The 19,379-nt window shown below is 47.2% G+C and overlaps 1 protein-coding gene across 4 annotated transcripts; it reads left to right on the top strand.

The window, feature by feature from the left end:
* The first annotated feature begins 1,669 nt into the window (after window positions 1-1,669).
* LOC120909937 lies at window positions 1,670-9,991 on the top strand. Of its 4 annotated transcripts, XM_040321758.1 has the most exons (3): window positions 1,670-1,787; window positions 8,882-9,235; window positions 9,275-9,991. In XM_040321758.1, exons 2-3 carry the CDS (start codon window positions 8,935-8,937, stop codon window positions 9,856-9,858), a joined length of 885 nt encoding a protein of 294 aa, XP_040177692.1. In that variant the 5' UTR covers window positions 1,670-1,787; window positions 8,882-8,934; the 3' UTR covers window positions 9,859-9,991. The 4 variants fall into 4 exon arrangements, with proteins under 4 accessions (XP_040177692.1, XP_040177690.1, XP_040177689.1 ...); XM_040321756.1 differs by having other exon boundaries at window positions 1,671-1,808; window positions 8,882-9,991; XM_040321755.1 differs by having other exon boundaries at window positions 1,672-1,787; window positions 8,882-9,991.
* Window positions 9,992-19,379: the final 9,388 nt, after the last annotated feature.

The following is a 19,379-nucleotide window of genomic DNA, read 5'->3' as shown; positions in this document are numbered from 1 at the left end:
ACATGCCGGCGCGTGCCCGTGGGGGCGCGCAGCGCAACGATCAGTGATGCGGGGTATCACTGATTGATTTCAATGGGCAGGGGCGCTGTAGGAGTGGTATATTCACCACTCCTACTGCGCCTCAAAGATGCGGCTGGCAGGACTTTTTTTTACCGTCCTGCCAGTGCAACGCTCCAGTGTGAAAGCCCTCAGGCTTTCACACTGGATATAAAGGAGTGGCTCTTTCAAGATGCTTTGCAGGCTCTATTTTTAGCGCAATAGCGCCTCAGTGTGAAAGCAGCCTAAGTTGTCTGGGGGCCATCATATGATGTCCTCCCGTGCATGAGCTGCCTGCGTGCCCCCTTATCTGCCTCATCTGTGTCCACCAGTGAGTGCCACCTGCCAGTGCCCACAGTGCCACCTACCTTTGCCCAACAGTGCCACCCATAGTTGTGCGCAGCCTATTGCATTAGGGTGTGCACTCCAAATGTATTAAAACATGAACGGTGGCAGTGGGCGGTGTCAGTCGTTTTTTATTTTCATTATGTTATTTTTTACAATTTTGTTAGGATAAGGTGACCAGATTTTCTAAATGGACATATTTTTTGGTACTAGTAATGGCGGCAATCAGCGACTCTGCCCGTCGCCGCCCGCCTCACAGCCTGTCAAGTCTCACTCTCCGGGCCCCGTCTACTACTGGATGTGGAGCGGAGGAAGATCCCTCCACCAGGGAAGGCAAGGAGATAGGCAGGCAGGCGGCTGGCCGGGACTTGAGCCAAGGCAGAAGAACAGAAGTGGAGCGGAATGGGCATGCACCTGAAACTGAAGAAATATTCCCTCCGCTCCGACCAGCACATGATCATCAGAAAGAGGCACAGATAATGGAAAGAAATACACCCCCCCCCCCCCCAAGCTAGTAGAATCGGCGGAGTGGAGGTGTGTAATTCAGAATTTATTTTTTATTCTGCACTGAATGTCTTTGAAATTGTCCCTGTTCAAATCCAATCCGTGGACAAAACCAGGGACAGACTTGGTCCGGGGACAGTGTCCTCAATCTGGGGACTGTCCCCTGAAACCGGGGATGTCTGGTCACCCTATGTTAGGAGCCTCGTTGGAGGGCTTTGGTATCAGCAGGGAGAATCTGCGCCGATTGAGGTGACTAGGGTGTGCCCGGGCATGCCCCCTGCACATGCCTTTGGTGCCACCTATTAATGGCCACCAGTGCTGCCCATCAGTGCCTCATCATCAGTGCCCTTCAGTGTCCCCCATAAGTGCCACCACCTATCAGTGCCCGTCATTGCAGCCTCATCAGTGCACATCAACGAAGGAGAAAAATGACCTGTTTTCAAAATAAGCAAATGTTTAATACTCGTTATCATTTTATTGTTATTACTATTATTAAATAATTGTTACTTGTATTATTATTATTACTTTGCACTGTAGATGGTTTAGAAGGAGCAGCTCCTACAATATCTTGCTGTGATAATAATAATTGAATAAAGTCAGATGGATGCACAAAGGCCACTTCTTACAAGTCAGCACTCATCCCACGCTGCATACAGTCCTTCATTTATCTATCCGCTTTCCAGCTTGCCCTTCCGCAAGATGGCCGCTGAACTACTTCCTGTCTCAGCGGGTCGCCTGAATCTGACGAAACGCCGTAGAAATGTCGCACATGCGCAGGAGATAGCGGATGTTGCTCAAATCATATGTGCACCCCCGGAAGGGGCAGGAGCAGGTTGATGACATCACCCTATGTTGAAGGACTGCTGAGGGAAGAAGGTGGAGAGTGGTAGCGGTGGAATCAGGTAGAGGAGTTTATTATGGAGGTACAGGGGGGGTGTCTGGTGTGTGATTGGGGGAGGGAGAATTCTGCCATGGCACTGACTCAGAGAAGGCTGTCTGTGGACTTTTGTATTCTTAAAGGGATAGTCCACCTTGTACAACAATGTGATAAATGCATTTATTGTGTGCAAAATAACACATGTGCATGGATTCCATGTTTGTATTGGATCCTGCAGAGCATTACAGCTGGGATCAGTGTATGGGGGGGAGGGGAAAGTCCCCCCCCCCCCCACTCTGTATGGAGATACCAATGGACGGTGTCACCTCGCCGGACTCCATTGAGATCTACACGTCCCTCGGCCATGGTGACAGATGAGAGTTGTAGTCTTCCTATTTACAAAATGGACGCGTGGGGCGGAGTGCCGCATCTTTCCTGTGCTGGAAGGTGGAGGGAGATCGGTGAACGTGCGTTCGCTGATCTCCCCTTCCTACTATTGACCCGAAAGTGATGTGTACATCGTCACCCCCAGCTCCCCCCAACCAGTATAGCTGAGAAGAAGCTAATAAAGCCCAATCTGTGTCCCATTAGCTTCATTGGAGGACAGATGAGACATCGGGGGTCAGTTATACCCCTAATGTCTTAATAAAGAGAACCTGTCACAGAAAAAAAAAATGATTGCATAGGGGCCGTATACATACATCAGGGGTTGACAAATTTGCTTGGAATCTAGGAGCCAGCTAAAAAAAGTTAGGAGACAGAAAACGCACCCCGTCCCGACGAGCTTGCGCGCAGAAGCGAACACATACGTGAGCAGCGCCCGCATATGTAAACGGTGTTCAAACCACACATGTGAGGTATCGCCGCAATTGGTAGAGCAAGAGCAATAATTCTAGCCCTAGACCTCCTCTGTAACTCAAAACATGCAACCTGTAGAATTTTTTAAACGTCGCCTATGGAGATTTTGAAAGGGTAAAAGTTTGTCGCCATTCCACGAGCGGACGCAATTTTGAAGCGTGACATGTTGGGTATGAATTTACTCGGCGTAACATTATCTTTCATAATATAAAAAAAAATGGGGATAAATTTACTGTTGTCTTATTTTTTTTTAATTAAAAAAAGTGTAATTTTTTCCCCCAAAAAAGTGCGCTTGTAAGACCGCTGCGCAAATACGGCGTGACAGAAAGTATTGCAACGATCGCCATTTTATTCTCTAGGGTGTTAGGATAAAAAATATATATAATGTTTGGGGGTTCTAATTAGAGGGAAGAAGATGGCAGTGAAAATAGTGAAAAATTACATTAGAATTGCTGTTTAACTTGTAATGCTTAACTTGTAATACCAACGGCCACCACCAGATGGCGCCAGCTTACACATCTGGTGGTAATAACTTGTAATACCAACGGCTCACCACCAGATGGCGCCAGCTCACAAAAGCCAAGTCGCCAGGACCCTATTTCTAGTCGCCCTGGCGACCGGGATTTGTCGAGCCCTGAGTTATACCCCTAATGTCTTAATAAAGAGAACCTGTCACAGAAAAAAAAAATGATTGCATAGGGGCCGTATACATATATATATATATACATTAGGGGTGCAACGGATCGTCATTGATCCGTGATCCGCACGGATCAATGACTTCGGATCGGCACACACGTGATCCGTGGTGTGCCGCGGGACTGCAGAACAAAGTGGTAAAAAAACACATTGAAATTGTCTCCGCTGTTTGCACACAGCCCCGCCTGCTCCTAACCACGCTGTGATAGACAGAATGCGTGTCCAATGCGCTGATGTGTTTTGTCTATTACAACGTGGGCTTAGGAGGAGGTGGGGCTGTGTACGAGCAGGAGTGGAGACGGCGGTGAGTTCAGTTTGTCTCTGCTAGAAACCATGTGCTGCTGCCGTCCATCCGTTCCCCCCCACACTTCTCCCTGCTGGCTCTGATAACCCCCCCTCCCGTCCGTCCGTCCGTCCGTTCCCCCCCCCCCTCCAGCTGCAGTCCGTTCCTCCCCCCAGCTGCCGTCCGTTCCCCCCCCCCCCCCCCCTTCCAGCTGCCTTCCGTCCGTTCGTTCCTCCTCCCCCAGCTGACGAGTCTCCTGTCCTTGCTGCAAATAGCACACAGTGAGATGGGTAAGCTATGCTCTTCCCATCTCAACTGTGAGGACTGTTTTTGGAGCTGACAGGGTTAACAAAGAGAACCTGTCACCTTCAATTGCTATGACACAGGGAATTGTTTTCTCTTGTGTAATAGCAATAAAGTTAAAAGTAAAAAAAAATAAGAAATAATTCAATTAATAAAAAAATAAGTAATTAAAAAGTAAAGAAGAAGAAAAATATTAAAAATAAGAAAATTATACAAAAATTAAAAAAGTAAAAACGACAAGCTACAAAAAAAAAAAAAGTGATAATGTAATAAAAAAAAAAGAAGAAACAAAAAATATTTGAACTAACCGTGCCGCCCCTGCCATCCAACTGCTATTCTCCGGGGGGGGTGGTTCGGTTGGTGGGGAGGGGGTGCATTGCAAAACCTGGCCTTGGGGTGGCAGGGAAAGGAAATCCAGCCCTGCTGGCTGCCCTCTCACTTCTTCCACCCTGGCGAGGCGGCAATTTGGGGCACAGTGAGGCGGCAATTTGGGGCACAGTGAGGCGGCAATTTGGGGCACAGGGAGGCTGCAAATTTTTTTTTTGCTGATCCGAAAAATGATCCGATCCGTGACTCCTGATCCGAGGAACGATCCGAACCGTGAGTTTTTTGATCCGTTGCACCCCTAATACATACATACATACATACATACATGTAGAAAAATATTGATTGCGATGTGAATGTTACAGATCGCTACGCACGCCGGACCAATCATTCTGGGCCCATTATTCATGGTGAGAGTCCATTCACACTTCTACCACCTCAAAGTCATGCAACTGACCATGTGGTTGATTGGCTCTACAAAGTCCCTCACAAGTCGCATGTATAGCATTCAGGTGCAGCTTTTGAGGGTTTACATTGAAGCCTATGGCCCCTCAAATGGCATGAACGTAGGATCAAAGTAGTGCAGGAACTACTTTAACCACTTGGCGCCCGCGCTATAGCCGAACGACGGCTACAGCGCGGACCCCAAATGCCGGGAGGACGTCAATAGATGTCCTCCCCTTCGTGCGCTTCCCGCGCGTGCCCTGTGATCACCAGAGTCACTGAGACTCGGGTGATCACAGATCCCAGTAAGGAGCCGGTCCCGGCCCCTTACCACGTGATCAGCTATCAGCTGTCAGCCAATGAAGTAAAGATAAGTAGAGAAGTCGGGTCCTCGGAAACATCCCCCGTCGCCACCATGATACCCGGGTATCGCCACTCCGGCGCTGTGACTTGCCGGAGTGGCTATGACGTCGCTCCCGTGCACGCGTGAGGAACGGCACGATCCCCGCGCATGCGCACATTTCCGGCACTTTTCGCCAGGCTCCCATTCAAGAGCCGCCACGCTCAGTGCGCCTGCGCCAGCTTTTCTGCAAATATCTCATTAACCATGTGGGTTAGGGAGATATTGCAAACACCTACAGGTAAGCCTTAACGTAGGCTTACCTGTAGGGGCAAGTACTAGCAGAGGGTATACAACCGCTTTAAGGTTCACTCTGATGGGCACATTTTTTTTATTTTTTATTTATCACCAGAAAGCCAGTCCTCGCGGACCTTCAACATACAATGGTAACAGTAGATACAACAGTTCTCGTACATTGGTAAAATAACAAGTGTGAAGCTAATGTCACCGACACATTACAGCGTGCATGTTAGAATATAACTAGATCTCGGTGAGGGAGTGTCTGTCAAGGCGATGAGTACTTCCTCGTGCCACGATGCCGGGGTCCGATCGGACCGGCCTCTATAACCGTTTTCCGTTTTCAGAGTAGAGAGAGATAGAATAGAAGAGAGCAGGGAGGGAGGCAGGGAGGAGAGGGAGAGGGGGGGTGGGGGGACTGCCCGAGCAGGGCTAGTGTAAGGCGCCCCCAAGGGGCGTAATGTATTTCTATGTCAATCCTGGACAGACTGTTTGTCAAAAGGAGCAGGCATTAAACCTGTGGATGCGTAGACAGTTGGCAGTCGGTCTCTCTAAGCTGTTGTCCTTCCTCTGAGTACTTGAAGATGTTGTACATCTGCCAAGTCTCGGAGTACGTCTCCTGTCGCTGTTGGCTGGAGAGGATGAGGTCTTCCATTCGACTGATCTCGTCTACTTTATTTAGCCAGAGAGAGATAGTCGGGGGGTGAGGGGATTTCCAGCGGAGAGGTACGCAGGCTCTGGCTGCGTCCAAAAGGTGACGCACCACCGACTTTTTATAAGACCCAGGTGGTATATTAGTTGCCTGTAAGAGGAAGTAAGCCGAGTCATCCGGCACTGTGTACCCCGTAAACTTTTGGGTGATCCGGCGTACCTCTCCCCAGAAGCCCCTGATCCGTGGGCAATCCCAGAACACATGGAGTAGGGTGCCCTTCTCCTGCTGGCATCTCCAGCAGGTGTCGGTAGTGTTGGGAAATAGCTTATTTAGGAGATCTGGGGTTCTGTACCAGCGAGTAAGGACCTTGTAATTTGTCTCCTGAGTTTTTGCGCATAAAGATGACTTATGTGCGAAGCGGAGTATGTTCTGTCTTTTGGTGGGTGAGAACAGTGTGTTCAGGTCTCTCTCCCATTTTGTCAGGGCCGGGATTCGATAGTCTCCCGGGGGGGCGATCAGCATGGCGTATAGTAGGGACAGAGCATGTGGGAGCACTCCCGTCTCTTCGCATAACTCCAGTTCTGTCAATGGCCCCTGTCCGGTTGGGGGGGCCGGAATGGAACTCAAAAAATGAGTCAGTTGGCTCGCCCTCAAAAAGTCTAGGCGGTAGGCACCCCCAGGGTCTGTCAATTCGGTTGCTGATTTCCACCGTCCGCCTGAGCTAAAGTGAGACGCCTGATAGAGGCCCGCCTTCCCCAAGTCCAGAAACCTCCCATCTCGTAGGCCTGGGCCAAAGAGTGGATGTCCAATAATGGGTCTGAGGGGGGAGTTTCCAGAGGTCAGGGAAAATTGGGCGAAAAGGTCCGAGCACACTTTAATCGTGGTCCCCACAAGTGGGTGGCGTGTAACTGTGGGGGGGAGCGAGGCAGAGCACCACGGGGCGCGATGTAAGGGGGGATCTCGGTCTGGCCCTGTTCAACCTGTGTCCACAGCTTATTGTGTCCGTGTCGGCACCAGTCAATTAGTCTAACCAGGTGTGTTGAGCGGTAGTACATCCGGATGTCCAGTAGGGCTAGGCCTCCCTGTAATTTGGGGAGGGAGAGGACTGTTCTGCATATCCGTGACCTTTTCCCCGCCCAGAGAAACAGGTTGAACGTAGAATGAACCTGCTTAAAGTAGCTCCCCGGGATGGAAATCGGGAGGGCCTGGAGGAGGTACAGGAACTTGGTCAAAATTGTCATCTTTAAGATGTTGCATCTGCCCACCCAGGAGTGTAGTCCCCCAGTCCACTGAGTCAGCAGTTTCCGAACCTCTGTCAGCAGGGGGGGGGAAGTTCAACTGGAATAGGCGTGCGAGTGTAGGGGGGATGTACGTCCCTAAATATTTTAGTGCGACTGCCGTCCACTTCAGGCTGAAGGCAGCCTTGAGTTGGGCTAGCCGTTGCTGTGGAATCCCAATGCCCATGGCCTCTGACTTTGTATAGTTGATTTTAAGGTTGGAGAGGTTACCGTAAATCCCGAATTCCCGGAATAGGGCCGGGAGGGAGGTGTCAGGTTCTGTAAGGGTGAAGAGCAGGTCGTCTGCGTACGCGGAGACTTTGTGGTGTGCCTTTGTGGTAGCTACACCCTTAATATCAGGGTTCAGCCGCACATGACACAGAAAAGGCTCCAGTGACAGTGCGAACAGGAGGGGTGACAGGGGACATCCCTGTCTCGTCCCGTTGGCAATTGGGAAGGGCTCCGATAGAACCCCGTTGGCCCTTACCCTTGCCGTTGGTCCGTTATAGACCGCCGATACCCAGCACCTCATCCTATAGCCCAGACCTATGTGCTCTAGAGTAGACATCATGAACCGCCAGTCCACCCGGTCAAATGCCTTTTCGGCATCCGTTCCCACAAACAGACTAGGTGTCTTACTGGCTGAGACTATATGTAGGAGGTTAAGCACCTTGATAGTGTTGTCGCGGGCTTCCCTAGTGGGCACGAAGCCCACCTGGTCTAGGTGGATCAGCTGTGGAAGATGACCCTGAAGTCTAGATGCCAAAATTTTAGTAAACAGTTTAAGGTCCGTGTTAAGGAGGGAAATGGGGCGGTAGCTACCGCAGAGGGCCGGGTCTTTATCTGCTTTTAATATCACGGATATTTGGGCTTGCAGTGTGGTGGCGTGGAAGGGCTTCCCTGAGCCTAATTAGTTGAACAGCTTCGTCATATGCTGTCCCACGGATGATAGCACTGCCCTATAGTATGCTATGGTGAGTCCATCAGGACCTGGGGCTTTACCCGGTTTCTGATGGGCACATTTTATGTTAAGGCGGCACTGTGATGGAGACACCTGATGTAAAGAGGCAATCTGATGGTGGCACCAAATGTAGGGGGCAATCTGATGGGGTCGAATGATGTAAGGGGGCCTTCTGATGTAAGAGGGCACTCTGACGGGAATTCCTGATGTAAAGGGACAATCTGATGATGGCACCAAATGTAGGGGGCACTCTGATGGGGCCTTCTGATGTAAGAGGGCACTTTGACGGGAATTCCTGATGTAAAGTGGCATTCTGATGGGGACACCTGTATAAGGGGATACTCTGACTGTGGCAACTGATTAATGGGGGTAGTCTGGCAACCAATGTAATGAATTGCTTTAGTAGGGGCACCTGAAGTAAGGGGGAACACTATTTGGGACATTTTCAGAGTATTACCAGAGTGTGTGGAGGAAACGGTAAGGAAAGCGCCAGAGAGCGTGGCTTGCGCCAAAAAATGGAAAGTAGACATGTACAATCTTTCATGGCACAGACTTGTGTTTCGGACCTTGGCCAAAATTTTTTTTTTTTTACCAGACCTCCTTGAATTTTAATTTACTACCCCTGCTGTATATACTTGGTATTGATTTGTTTCCATCTTCATGTTTGTTTGTTTTTTCTGGTAGATGGAACTTTAACCAATAACACATTGGAGATATTTCATAATCCCACCAAAAAGATGGAGGATAAAGGTGACAATGACGGCAGTATCTGTGAAGATGATCTTGGTAATAAGCTAAAAGTGCGGAAAAGGCGTTCTGCTCGCAGGTCGTCTCGCCTATCTGCATCTGTTGGAAGAGAATCCACTTCCCGTACCACCGTTACTGCACCCGGTGACCAGACAAAGGCCTCAAATCCTGACTCTTGTAAGGAGGAAAATTTAGATGGCCATAATGGATTTTCAGGCCAGCAGAAAAACATTCGGGTGAAAGAAGAACATGTGTGCTCAGGGGAAGAAGACCTATCCTGGACAGTAGAAGATGTGTCCTCCAGGGAAGCGGACACATCTGGGAAAGTAGATGTGTCCTCCAGGGAAGCGGACACATCTGGGAAAGTAGATGTGTCCTCCAGGGAAGCGGACACATCTGGGAAAGTAGAAGAAGATGTGTCCTCCGGGGAAGAAGGTGCATCTTCTGGGGCAAATGATCTAGGGAACATTGAGACTTTTATAGTTCAAGACTCTCCCGTTACTCAGCATAAACGGAAACGGGACGTGTCGAAGTTAGGCCGATCCAAAGAGATCCCAGAGGACCTCAGGAAGCAAGTTGTTGAAGCTCATAAGAGCGGAAAGGGTTACAAAAAGATCGCCAAAAACTTGAATATGCATCTGTCCACAGTCAGAAAGATCGTTTACAAATGGAAAAAATTCAGCACGGTCGCCACTCTTCCTAGGAGCGGGCGTCCTACAAAGATCAGCGCGAAGGCACGCAACACAATCCTCAAACATATAAGGGACAACACCATGGTGACTGCAAAAGACCTGAAGGCATCTCTGGCACTTGATAATATCAACGTTCATGAGTCTACTATCAGGAAAACTCTGAGCAAGTGGTGTTCATGGGACTTTACCATGGAGGAGGACACTGCTCCTCAACAAGAATAATTTGGAGTCTGACTCAAGTTTTCTGAAGACCACTTGGATTTTTCACAGCCCCAATGGAACAATTTTCTTTAGAAAAACATTAAGCTGTTTTAGTATACAGTGGAACCTCGAATTGCGAGTAACGCGGTTAATGAGCGTTTTTCGCAATACGAGCGATGTATTTAAAAAAAAAATCGTGGTTCGGTTTGCAAGTGTTGTCTTGCAAAACGATTCAGGCCAAAGCGGTGTGCAGTACCGCATTTTGCCTGAGGTGGGGAGGGGGCGCGGGAGCCGAGCCAAACGTCGCCGATTGCAGCCGATCAGCACAGTTCGGAAATGCAAGGAAAGGCCAAAAGACAGCATGGCTGACCTTGGCAAATCTCGGGTAGGAAGTCCTTTCGAGGTTTGCTGAGGTCAGCCAAAGTGTCCTCGGGCCTTTTCCGAGGTTCTCTTTGAGCTATAAAAAAAAAAAAAAGACAATTTTGAAAAAAAAACACTTCCGGACCGCCGCATGTACATATACGTCGGCAGAATGGCACGGACAGGCACATTGGCGTACCTGCCTAGACGTGGGTCGGGGGTCCGTACCGGGACCCCCCCCCGCTACATGCGGCGGTTCTCGTGGCTTCAGGAGCGATCCGGGACGAGGGCGCGGCTATTCGTTTATAGCCGCCCCGTCGCGATCGCTCCCCGGAGCTGAAGAACGGGGAGAGCCGTAGGTAAACACGGCTTCCCCGTGCTTCACTGTGGCGGCTGCATCGATCGAGTGATCCCTTTTATAGGGAGAGTCGATCGATGACGTCAGACCTACAGCCACACCCCCCTACAGTTGTAAACACACACTAGGTGAACCCTAACTCCTACAGCGCCCCCTGTGGTTAACTCCCAAACGGCAACTGTCATTTTCACAATAAACAATGCAATTTAAATGCATTTTTTGCTGTGAAAATGACAATGGTCCCAAAAATGTGTCAAAATTGTGCGAAGTGTCCGCCATAATGTCGCAGTCACGGAAAAAATCGCTGATCGCCGCCATTAGCAGTAAAAAAAAAAAATATATAATAAAACTATCCTATTTTGTAAACGCTATAAATTTTGCGCAAACCAATCGATAAACGCTTATTGCGTTTTTTTTTTTTTTTTTTTTTTTTTTTTTTTTACCAAGAATAGGTAGAAGAATACGTATCGGCCTAAACTGAGAAAAGTTTTTTTTATATATTTTTGGGGGATATTTATTATAGCAAAAAGTAAAAAATATTGTATTTTTTCAAAATTGTTGCTCTATTTTTGTTTATAGCGCAAAAAATAAAAACCGCAGAGGTGATCAAATACCACCAAAAGAAAGCTCTATTTGTGGGGAAAAAAAGGACGCCAATTTTGTTTGGGAGCCACGTCGCACGGCCGCGCAATTGTCTGTTAAAGCGACGCAGTGCCGAATTGTAAAAACCCCTTGGGTCATTTAGCAGCATATTGGTCCGGTCCTTAAGTGGTTAAATATTCCTAAATTGTTTAAAAAATAAATAAATAAAATTTCATCAGTTTAGGTCAATATTTACTCTTCTACATATTTTTGGTAAAAAAAAAATAGGAATAAGCATATATTATAAAACATATAACAGTGAGACCAATACAAGGACAGTCCTTAATGAAAAAGTCTGCACTCTGAGAGGGTCCAGATCCAGTGTAGTCCTGCCGTGCATTAATGTGCTCCAAACGGAGATAAATCCTAATCTCCAGCGGTGCAGGTATTGTGAAAAAATAAAAATACAATCAAAAAATGAAAATACGAAAAGTACACGGAAAACAGTCCTGAAGGAAATATATATAAGACCCTTAGATCCGTAGTATAGGTGAAAATAGGATAGTTGAGCCAACACCAAAGTTATATGTAAACACCTTTGGTGAACCCAGCTGCTCACCTCGAGTTGACCACAATATGTCCAGGTCAAACTGGTCTAGATGGTTACAATCCACAAATACCACATGTAAATCTCCATCCGATGTTTAACATGAAAAAACAAAGTAAAAAGACAAAAAGGGGCTGATGGTGAAATACCGTCACAAAAAAGATATTAGCAATTGGAATCTTGGCGGATGGGAGTGCACTCACATGTGGGTGAGAGATCTCAGACTCATATCCACGAGTACCGCACTCGTCGGTCCCTCTATCTTTCCTCTGCTTCTTTCCACTATTTCTCAGGGTTCAGATGCTGGCTGTTTTAGTCTTCCCAGGATTTCTCAGTGTGTGACGCTGTCTCAGCTGCTGTGGGCTTATGGTAACTCCTATCCCTCTCTCATTAGCTCAGATGGAGCGCTCAGGTGTTTGCAATGTGAAAGGGGTGAAAGAAACATACCCATAGTATAGCCCAGTCAGCAATGTAAACCGATTTTATTAAAAACAACAGTTAAAACTCACATATCAATGCGGGAACTCTGCAACAATCCTTACGAGCGGCGAACTCGTATGTCCGTTCGTCAGATGTTGTGGTGTGTCCTGCCTACCAATCCCCTGTGTCCTGCCTACCCTGGGATTGTTATACTGTTATATGTTTTATAATATTGTTTTCACTAAATAATATTTTCACTAGTCACTCATAAATATTACTGCCCATTACATACTCCCTGTCTCACACCTTACAGCGCAAGTATTGCAATTTAATCTTTCTGTTCCACTCTAGTCTATCGAGGTAGACTTTTATACTTGCAGCAGTATTTTTAGTTTGTCCCCCTCCTTTCACTTTTTAGACAGCGCAGGAGTTTACTCTATCTAATAAGCATATATTGATTGGATTTCGCAAAAGTTTATAGCGCCTACAAACTATAGGGAAGATTTATGGCATTATTTATTTTTTCACTAGTAATGGTGGCGATCTGTGTTTTTTTTTTTTTTTTTTTTTCTCCCTGATATTGCAACGGACAGATCGGACCCTTTTTTTTGCATTAAAAAAAAATACGTCATTTACGTCGGGTCAAGACGTATCTACATAAAACACGCCCCCATCACATCCATTTGAATTGCGTGCCCTTACGCCGCCGTAACTTATGGCGCAAATTCTTTCAGGATAAGGAAAATACGCTGTAAGTTACGGCGGCGGCTTAGTGTATCAGAGATACGCTACGCCGGACGCAACAATGCGCCGATGTACGTGGATCTGCCCCCGTGTGTCCAGATCGATCATTTCAAGCACAATTTTGTCGTAAGAATATATGTTCGCTTGACATACTCCTGTAAAAGTCACAGCTCTTTATCTTGGACCTTCCTTCAAAAGCATTATATAAATGAACACATCCCTGGTATCCCTTTAGACAAGCATGCTCCCGCCTGCTGTCCACTTTAGCTGTTCTCTCATCTTATTGGTTGCTTCAGTATGCATATCTAAAGGGAGCCAGGGATGTGTTTTTATATGCAGCTTTGAAGGGTTATATTAGGGAGATGCAAGTTTGCAGGGAATTTTAAAAGTCCTCTGTTTCAACACAGGAGAGGGTTTTGCTATAAGATTGGGAAAATAAAATATTAGGGTGGAGTTCAGCTTTAAATAAGTATGTGACAATATAAAAGGTGTATATTGTTGTTGTTACTGGTTTTTATTATGTTGTAGGAGTTATTAGTGCAGAAATCCAGATATACCTGAGATTAAAAAGATGCTTAAAACTGGTTTGTTATTTATATCTTAAATAAAGTGTTAATGACTTTGCTTTCATTTTATTAGTGTGTGTGTTTTTTATTTATTTTTATATATACCTTGCAGGCCTGTCTAAAAAAAAAGGTATAGCATTCATGGTTGCAATTCTGCTTCTTTTCTTCCCCTTTTATTTTTTTTATATACCGTATTTTTCGCCGTATAAGACGATCCGGAATATAAGACGCACCCAATTTTAAAGGAGTAAAATCTAAAAAAACAAGATTCTGAACCAAATACTGTCGTAAAATATTTTCCAGTGCCCATAGTACATGCAGAGTGACCATTGCCCATAGTGAATGCAGAGTGACCATTGCCCATAGTGAATGCAGAGTGACCATTGCCCATAGTACATGCAGAGTGACCATTGCCCATAGTACATGCAGAGTGACCATTGCCCATAGTGAATGCAGAGTGAGAGATGCCACAAATGCAGCCTTACCTTACGTTGCTCTTCCACCTAGCAGCAGCCCGAGCCAGCCAGCCGGAAGATCGCCCGGCGAACAGGTGGGTTTGGAAAGTTTGTTCCCCGCTCTCTTCCAGAGGTTGCGGCGGGAGGAGATGCCAACAGTGGCAGGGGGCGGAGCCAGCGGCGGCATGGGGCAGTGTCATACCACTTAGCAGAAGATAGAGCAGCCCGAGCCAGCCAGCCGGAAGATCGCCCGGCGAACAGGGGGGTTTGGAAAGTCTGTCCCCCGCTCTCCTGCCTCTCTTCCAGAGGTTGCGGCGGGAGGAGATGCGATCGGTGGCAGGGGGCGGAGCCAGCGGCGGCATGGGGCAGTGTCATACCACCTAGCAGAAGACGGAGCAGCCCGAGCCAGCCAGCCGGAAGATCGCCCGGCGAACAGGGGGGTTTGGAAAGTCTGTCCCCCGCTCTCCTGCCTCTCTTCCAGAGGTTCCGGCGGGAGGAGATACGAGCGGTGTCATACCGTATATTCGGACTATAAGACGCAGGGACTTTTTCCCCCATATTTCTGGGGGGAAAAAGTTTTATACGGCGAAAAATACGGTATATATATTTTTTTTTTTATATAAAATATATAATTCATTTTTGGTTCTGTTTGCTACGCTTGATCTTAGATGGGGCTGTGCCCTTTTTTGCTTTGCATAGTGTCCAGACCTCCCAGATGTGTCGGCCATACCCATACATAGTTGAGTGGAGTTCTGTATTCCTCAATGAACTACTAAAAAAAAATGTGAATACAAAAAAAAAATGGCCACCACAGAAGAGGAGGATCAGTGCTACTCTGTGCAAAACCCTTAGACCCCTTTCACACTGAGGGCGTTTTGCAGGCGCTATAGCGTTAAAAATAGCACCTGCAATCCGCCCTTAAACAGCTGCTCTATTCATTCCAGTGTGAAAGCCCGAGGGCTTTTACACTGGAGCGCTGGCAGGGCGTCAGAAAAAGTCCTGCCAGCAGCTTCTTTTGGAGTGGTAAACTCACCGCTCCTAATGCGCTCCTGCCAATTGAAATCAATGGGCAGCGCCGCCGTACCGCTGGCAATATGCTGCTGTAGCAGGCAATAGTGGGCGGTTTTAACCCTTTCTCAGCCGCTAGCTGGGGGTTAAAAGCGACCCGCTAGCAGCTGAAAAGCGCCGCAAATTCGACGGTAAAATAGCGGTGTTTTACCGCCGATGCTATGGGCGGCGGCACCAGTGTGAAAGGGGTTTTTCACAGAGCAGGTAAGTTTATTTTTGTAAATAAAAACTTTTATGCAAAATAGTTAAACTCAACAGAGTTTAAAAAATCGGGTACGGTGTCTTGAAAAAGTATTCATACCCCTTGAAATTTTCCATGTTTTGTTATGTTACAACCAATAATTTTAATGTTTTATTGGGATTTTATGTGATAGACCAACACAAAGTGGCACATAATTTTGAAGTGGAAGGAAAATGATAATTTGTTTTTAACATTTTTCTACAAATATGTGAAGAGTGGGGTACATTTGTATGGCGCCCCCCGGAGTCAATACTTTGTAGAACCTCCTTTCACTGAAATTACAGCTGCAAGTCTTTTTGGGGATGTCTCTACCAGCTTTGCACATCTAGAGTGAAATTTTTGCCCAATAGCTCAAGCTCTGTCATATTGGATGGAGAGCAATTTTCAAGTTTTGACTTTGACTGGTCCATTCTAACACATGAGTATGCTTTGATCTAAACCATTCCATTGTAGCTCTGGCTGTATGTTTAGAATCGTTGTCCTGCTGGAAGGTGAATCTCCGCCCCAGTCTCAAGTCTTTTGCAGACTCTAAGGCCCCGTACAGACGAGCGGACAGTCCGATGAAAACGGTCCGCCGGACCGTTTTCATCGGACATGTCCGCTGGGAGATTTCAGTCTGATGGCTGTACACACCATCAAACCGAAATCCGCGCGGACAGAGAACGCGGTGACACCGACGTTCTCTATCGCACAAGTTCAATGCTTCCACACATGCATCGAATCAATTCGACGCATGCATGCGCGGGATTTCTGTCCGCTGGTTAGACGTACTAACCAGCAGACATGTCCGCCGGACAGCTTCCCAGCAGACATGTTTCTTAGCATGCTAAGAAACATTTGTCCGCTGGAAATCTGTCCGCTAGCCTGTACACACGATCGGATCTGTCCGCTGACACTGGTCGGCGGACCAGTTTCAGTGGACATGTCTGGTCGTGTGTGAATGAATGACTTGTATAGCGCTACTCATGCGAACTGAATCGCCTCTGGGCGCTTTTTCCAGCCAGTGTCTGCTTGGCTGGTGCAGTCATTTTACCCCGTAGGTTTGTGACACGCTTGGGACACACAGTCATACACACAAATACATATATATACTGGGCCAATTTTGGACAAGATCCAATTTTCCTACCAGCATGTCTTTGGAGTGTGGGAGGAAACCGGAGTACCCGGAGGAAACCCACGCAGGCACAGGGAGAACATGCAAACTCCAGGCAGATGGTGTCGTGGTCGGGATTTGAACCAGCGACCCTTTTGCTGCTAGGCGAAAGTGCTACTCGCTAGACCACTGTGCTGCCACTGTGTGTACGAGGCCTTACAGGTTTTCTTCTATCTTGATATCAACTATGACCAGCTTCCCTGTCCCTGCTGAAGAAAAGCATCCCCACAACAATGCTGCCACCACCATGTTTCACGGTGGGGATGGTGTGTTCAGTGTGATGTGCAGTGTTAGTTTTGCACAACACATACTGCACAAACTGCCAAAGGGACTTTTTATGGCTTTCTTACAACAATGGCTTTCTTCTTGCCACTCTTCCATAAAGGCCAGATTTGTGGACTGTACCACTAATAGTTGTCCTGTGGACAGATTCTCCCACCTGAGCTGTGGATCTCTGCAGCTCCTCCAGAGTTACCATGGGCCTCTTGGCTGATTCTCTGATGAATGCTCTCCTTGCCCGGCCTGTCACTTTAGGTGGACGGCCATGTCTTGGTAGGTTTTCAGTTGTGCCATACTCTTTCTATTTTCGGATGATGGATTGAACAGAGCTCTGTAAGATGTTCAAAGCTTGGGATATTTATCTATAACCTAACCTTGCTTTAAACTTCTCCACAACTTTATCCCTGACCTGTCTGGTGTGTTCCTTGGCCTTCTTGATGCTGTTTGTTCACTAAGGTTCTCTAACAAACCTCTGAGGGCTTCAAAGAACGGCTGTTTTTATACTATTACTGAGATTAAATTACACACAGGTGGACTCTTTACTGATTAGGTGACTTCTGAAGGCAATTGGTTCCATTAAATTTTTAGTTGGTCACATAAAATCGTTTTTGGTTGTACTTTTCTTTTTGTTTTCCACACAGTTAAAGATATCCCACCCTAACCAAATTGCTGAATTTCAGAATTTTGGTAGTTTGTTTAAAGCCCATCTCCAGGTAAAAATGTTCCCATGCAGCAGGGCTGTTCCTGCACTGTATAGGTTAAGGCTGCATTCACACCTAGGCGTATATACGCCTGAAGCGCGACGCCGCAGCCACCCCTCATACGCTGGAGGGATGATTTTACATGGTCGGCTATGGAGATGGTTCACATCTCCACGCCGGACGCCTGACGCCTGAAAAAAGGTCCCGGACCTTTTTTTCAGGCGTCTTTCGGCGTTCGGCATAGGAGATGTGAACCATCTCCATAGAGGGGGTGAAGGCTGCATTCAAAATCGCGGCGTTTTGTCGCCGCGAATCGCGGTACAAAACGCCGCTATTTGCCGCCGCAATTCGCGGGACAAAACGCCGCGATTCAGTACGCCTAGGTGTGAATGCAGCCTAACTGCTCGTTTTTGTCTAGGGGAAAGGAGAAAGCACTTGCCTAATCCTCTATTCTCACCATCACCACCGCATCTCAGCAGTCTGGAATTGTGGACTGTTTCTGATAACGTCAAGCCCAGAGCAGGCTCCATAGACCAGGAAAAATCTGCTGAACTGTGGGGGATTCCATTAGAAAGTACAAAAATGGTACCTGGATGCCATAGCCCTCTCTGACCCTTACTATGGTATAATAAAAATTCATAGCTGGTCTAAGCTGTACATTACCTGTGAAGTTCCAGAGTAAACCATATTGTGGAGATGGGGGTCAATAATATTGATATTATTATACAAGATATAGCGCCAACAGTTTGCACAGAGCTTCACAATGTGAGGGCAGACATTACAGTTAAGAAAAAATTCAATACAGGAGAACCCAGAGGGCCCCACTCCTTTAGAGCTTACAATCTAGGAGGGAGGGTCAAGTGATACAAAAGGTGATAACTGTGGGGGATGAACTAATGGAGAAAATAAAAGTACAGTTGTTAGGTAGAGGTAGGATAGGCATCTCTGAAGAGAAGGTGTTTCAGGGATCATCTGAAAAGTGGACAGAATAGGAGACAGTCGGACAGATTGGGGTAGGGAGTTCCATAGGATGGGAGAGGCTCAGGAGAAGTCCTAGAGGTGAGCATGGGGGGAAGTGACAAGGCAGCTAGAGAGCAGGAAGTCTTGGTAGGAACAAAGATAATGATTTGGTTGGTATTTTGAGACCAGGTTAGTAATGTAGCTGGGGGCCGAGTTGTTGGTGGCTTTCTTGGTTGTTGGAGGTTTTTTATATTAATTTGTTGAGTGAGATGAAGTCAGTGGAGGGATTGGCAGAGACGAGTAGCAGACACTGTGCTGTTGGTAAGGTGGATGAGTCTGGCAGCAGCATTCATGATGGACTGAAGGGGTAAAGCCTATGTAAAGGTAAGCCAATGAGAAGGGAGTTGGAGAAGTTGAGGCGAGGGATGACCAGGGAGTGAATTAGAAGCTTTGTGGTGACATTGGTTAGAAAATGGTGGATTTTGGAGATGTTGAGGTGGCTGTCAGGGCTGGGCTCAGCCCTTCCTTCTCTGAGCTGGCCGCTCCACTGTCGGCTAATTGCCAGCTCCTATTTCTCTACAGTGACTATCCTGTTTGATGATTCTGCTCGTCAGTCCTGCCTACTTAATTAAGCCTTCCAGTTCAAACGATCTCTGACTTCGCCTTGGTCAACATCACAAAGACTTTCTCCTGTGTTCTTGTTGAAGACTTTTTGCTTGGCTGACATCCCTTCTGGTTCCTGATCCTGCTTGCTGTTCTACACGTTCATCTCTGGCTCCCTGACCTTTGGCTTGTCTGAGTATCCGATCCGGTTCCTGTACTCCTGGCTATGTTTTGACTACAGAAAAATGTGTATATCCAGGGCGCTCCAAGCATTTGAATCCTGACAGATAAAGTCTGTGTTGGAGAGGGTAGCAAATCTTCACACACTTTAGGCAGCACTCAGGGAGACAAGCAATCTCTAATGGAAACAGAAAAACAAACAAGGCGCCTAAGATAGTGGATGAAACAGGCATGTAGCAGGTAAGTGTGTCTAGGAGATGTTCCA

This window comes from Rana temporaria, chromosome 8 (assembly GCF_905171775.1).
Source record: "Rana temporaria chromosome 8, aRanTem1.1, whole genome shotgun sequence".
Lineage (NCBI taxonomy): Eukaryota > Metazoa > Chordata > Amphibia > Anura > Ranidae > Rana > Rana temporaria.
The sequence above is the reverse complement of the archived record's forward strand: the minus strand, read 5'-3'. Positions and strand labels throughout refer to the sequence as shown.

What these genes read in the sequence shown, in the direction of transcription:
- LOC120909937 (XM_040321756.1), top strand. Translation starts at nt 8,935, where the DNA reads ATGGAGGATAAAGGTGACAATGACGGCAGTATCTGTGAAGATGATCTT.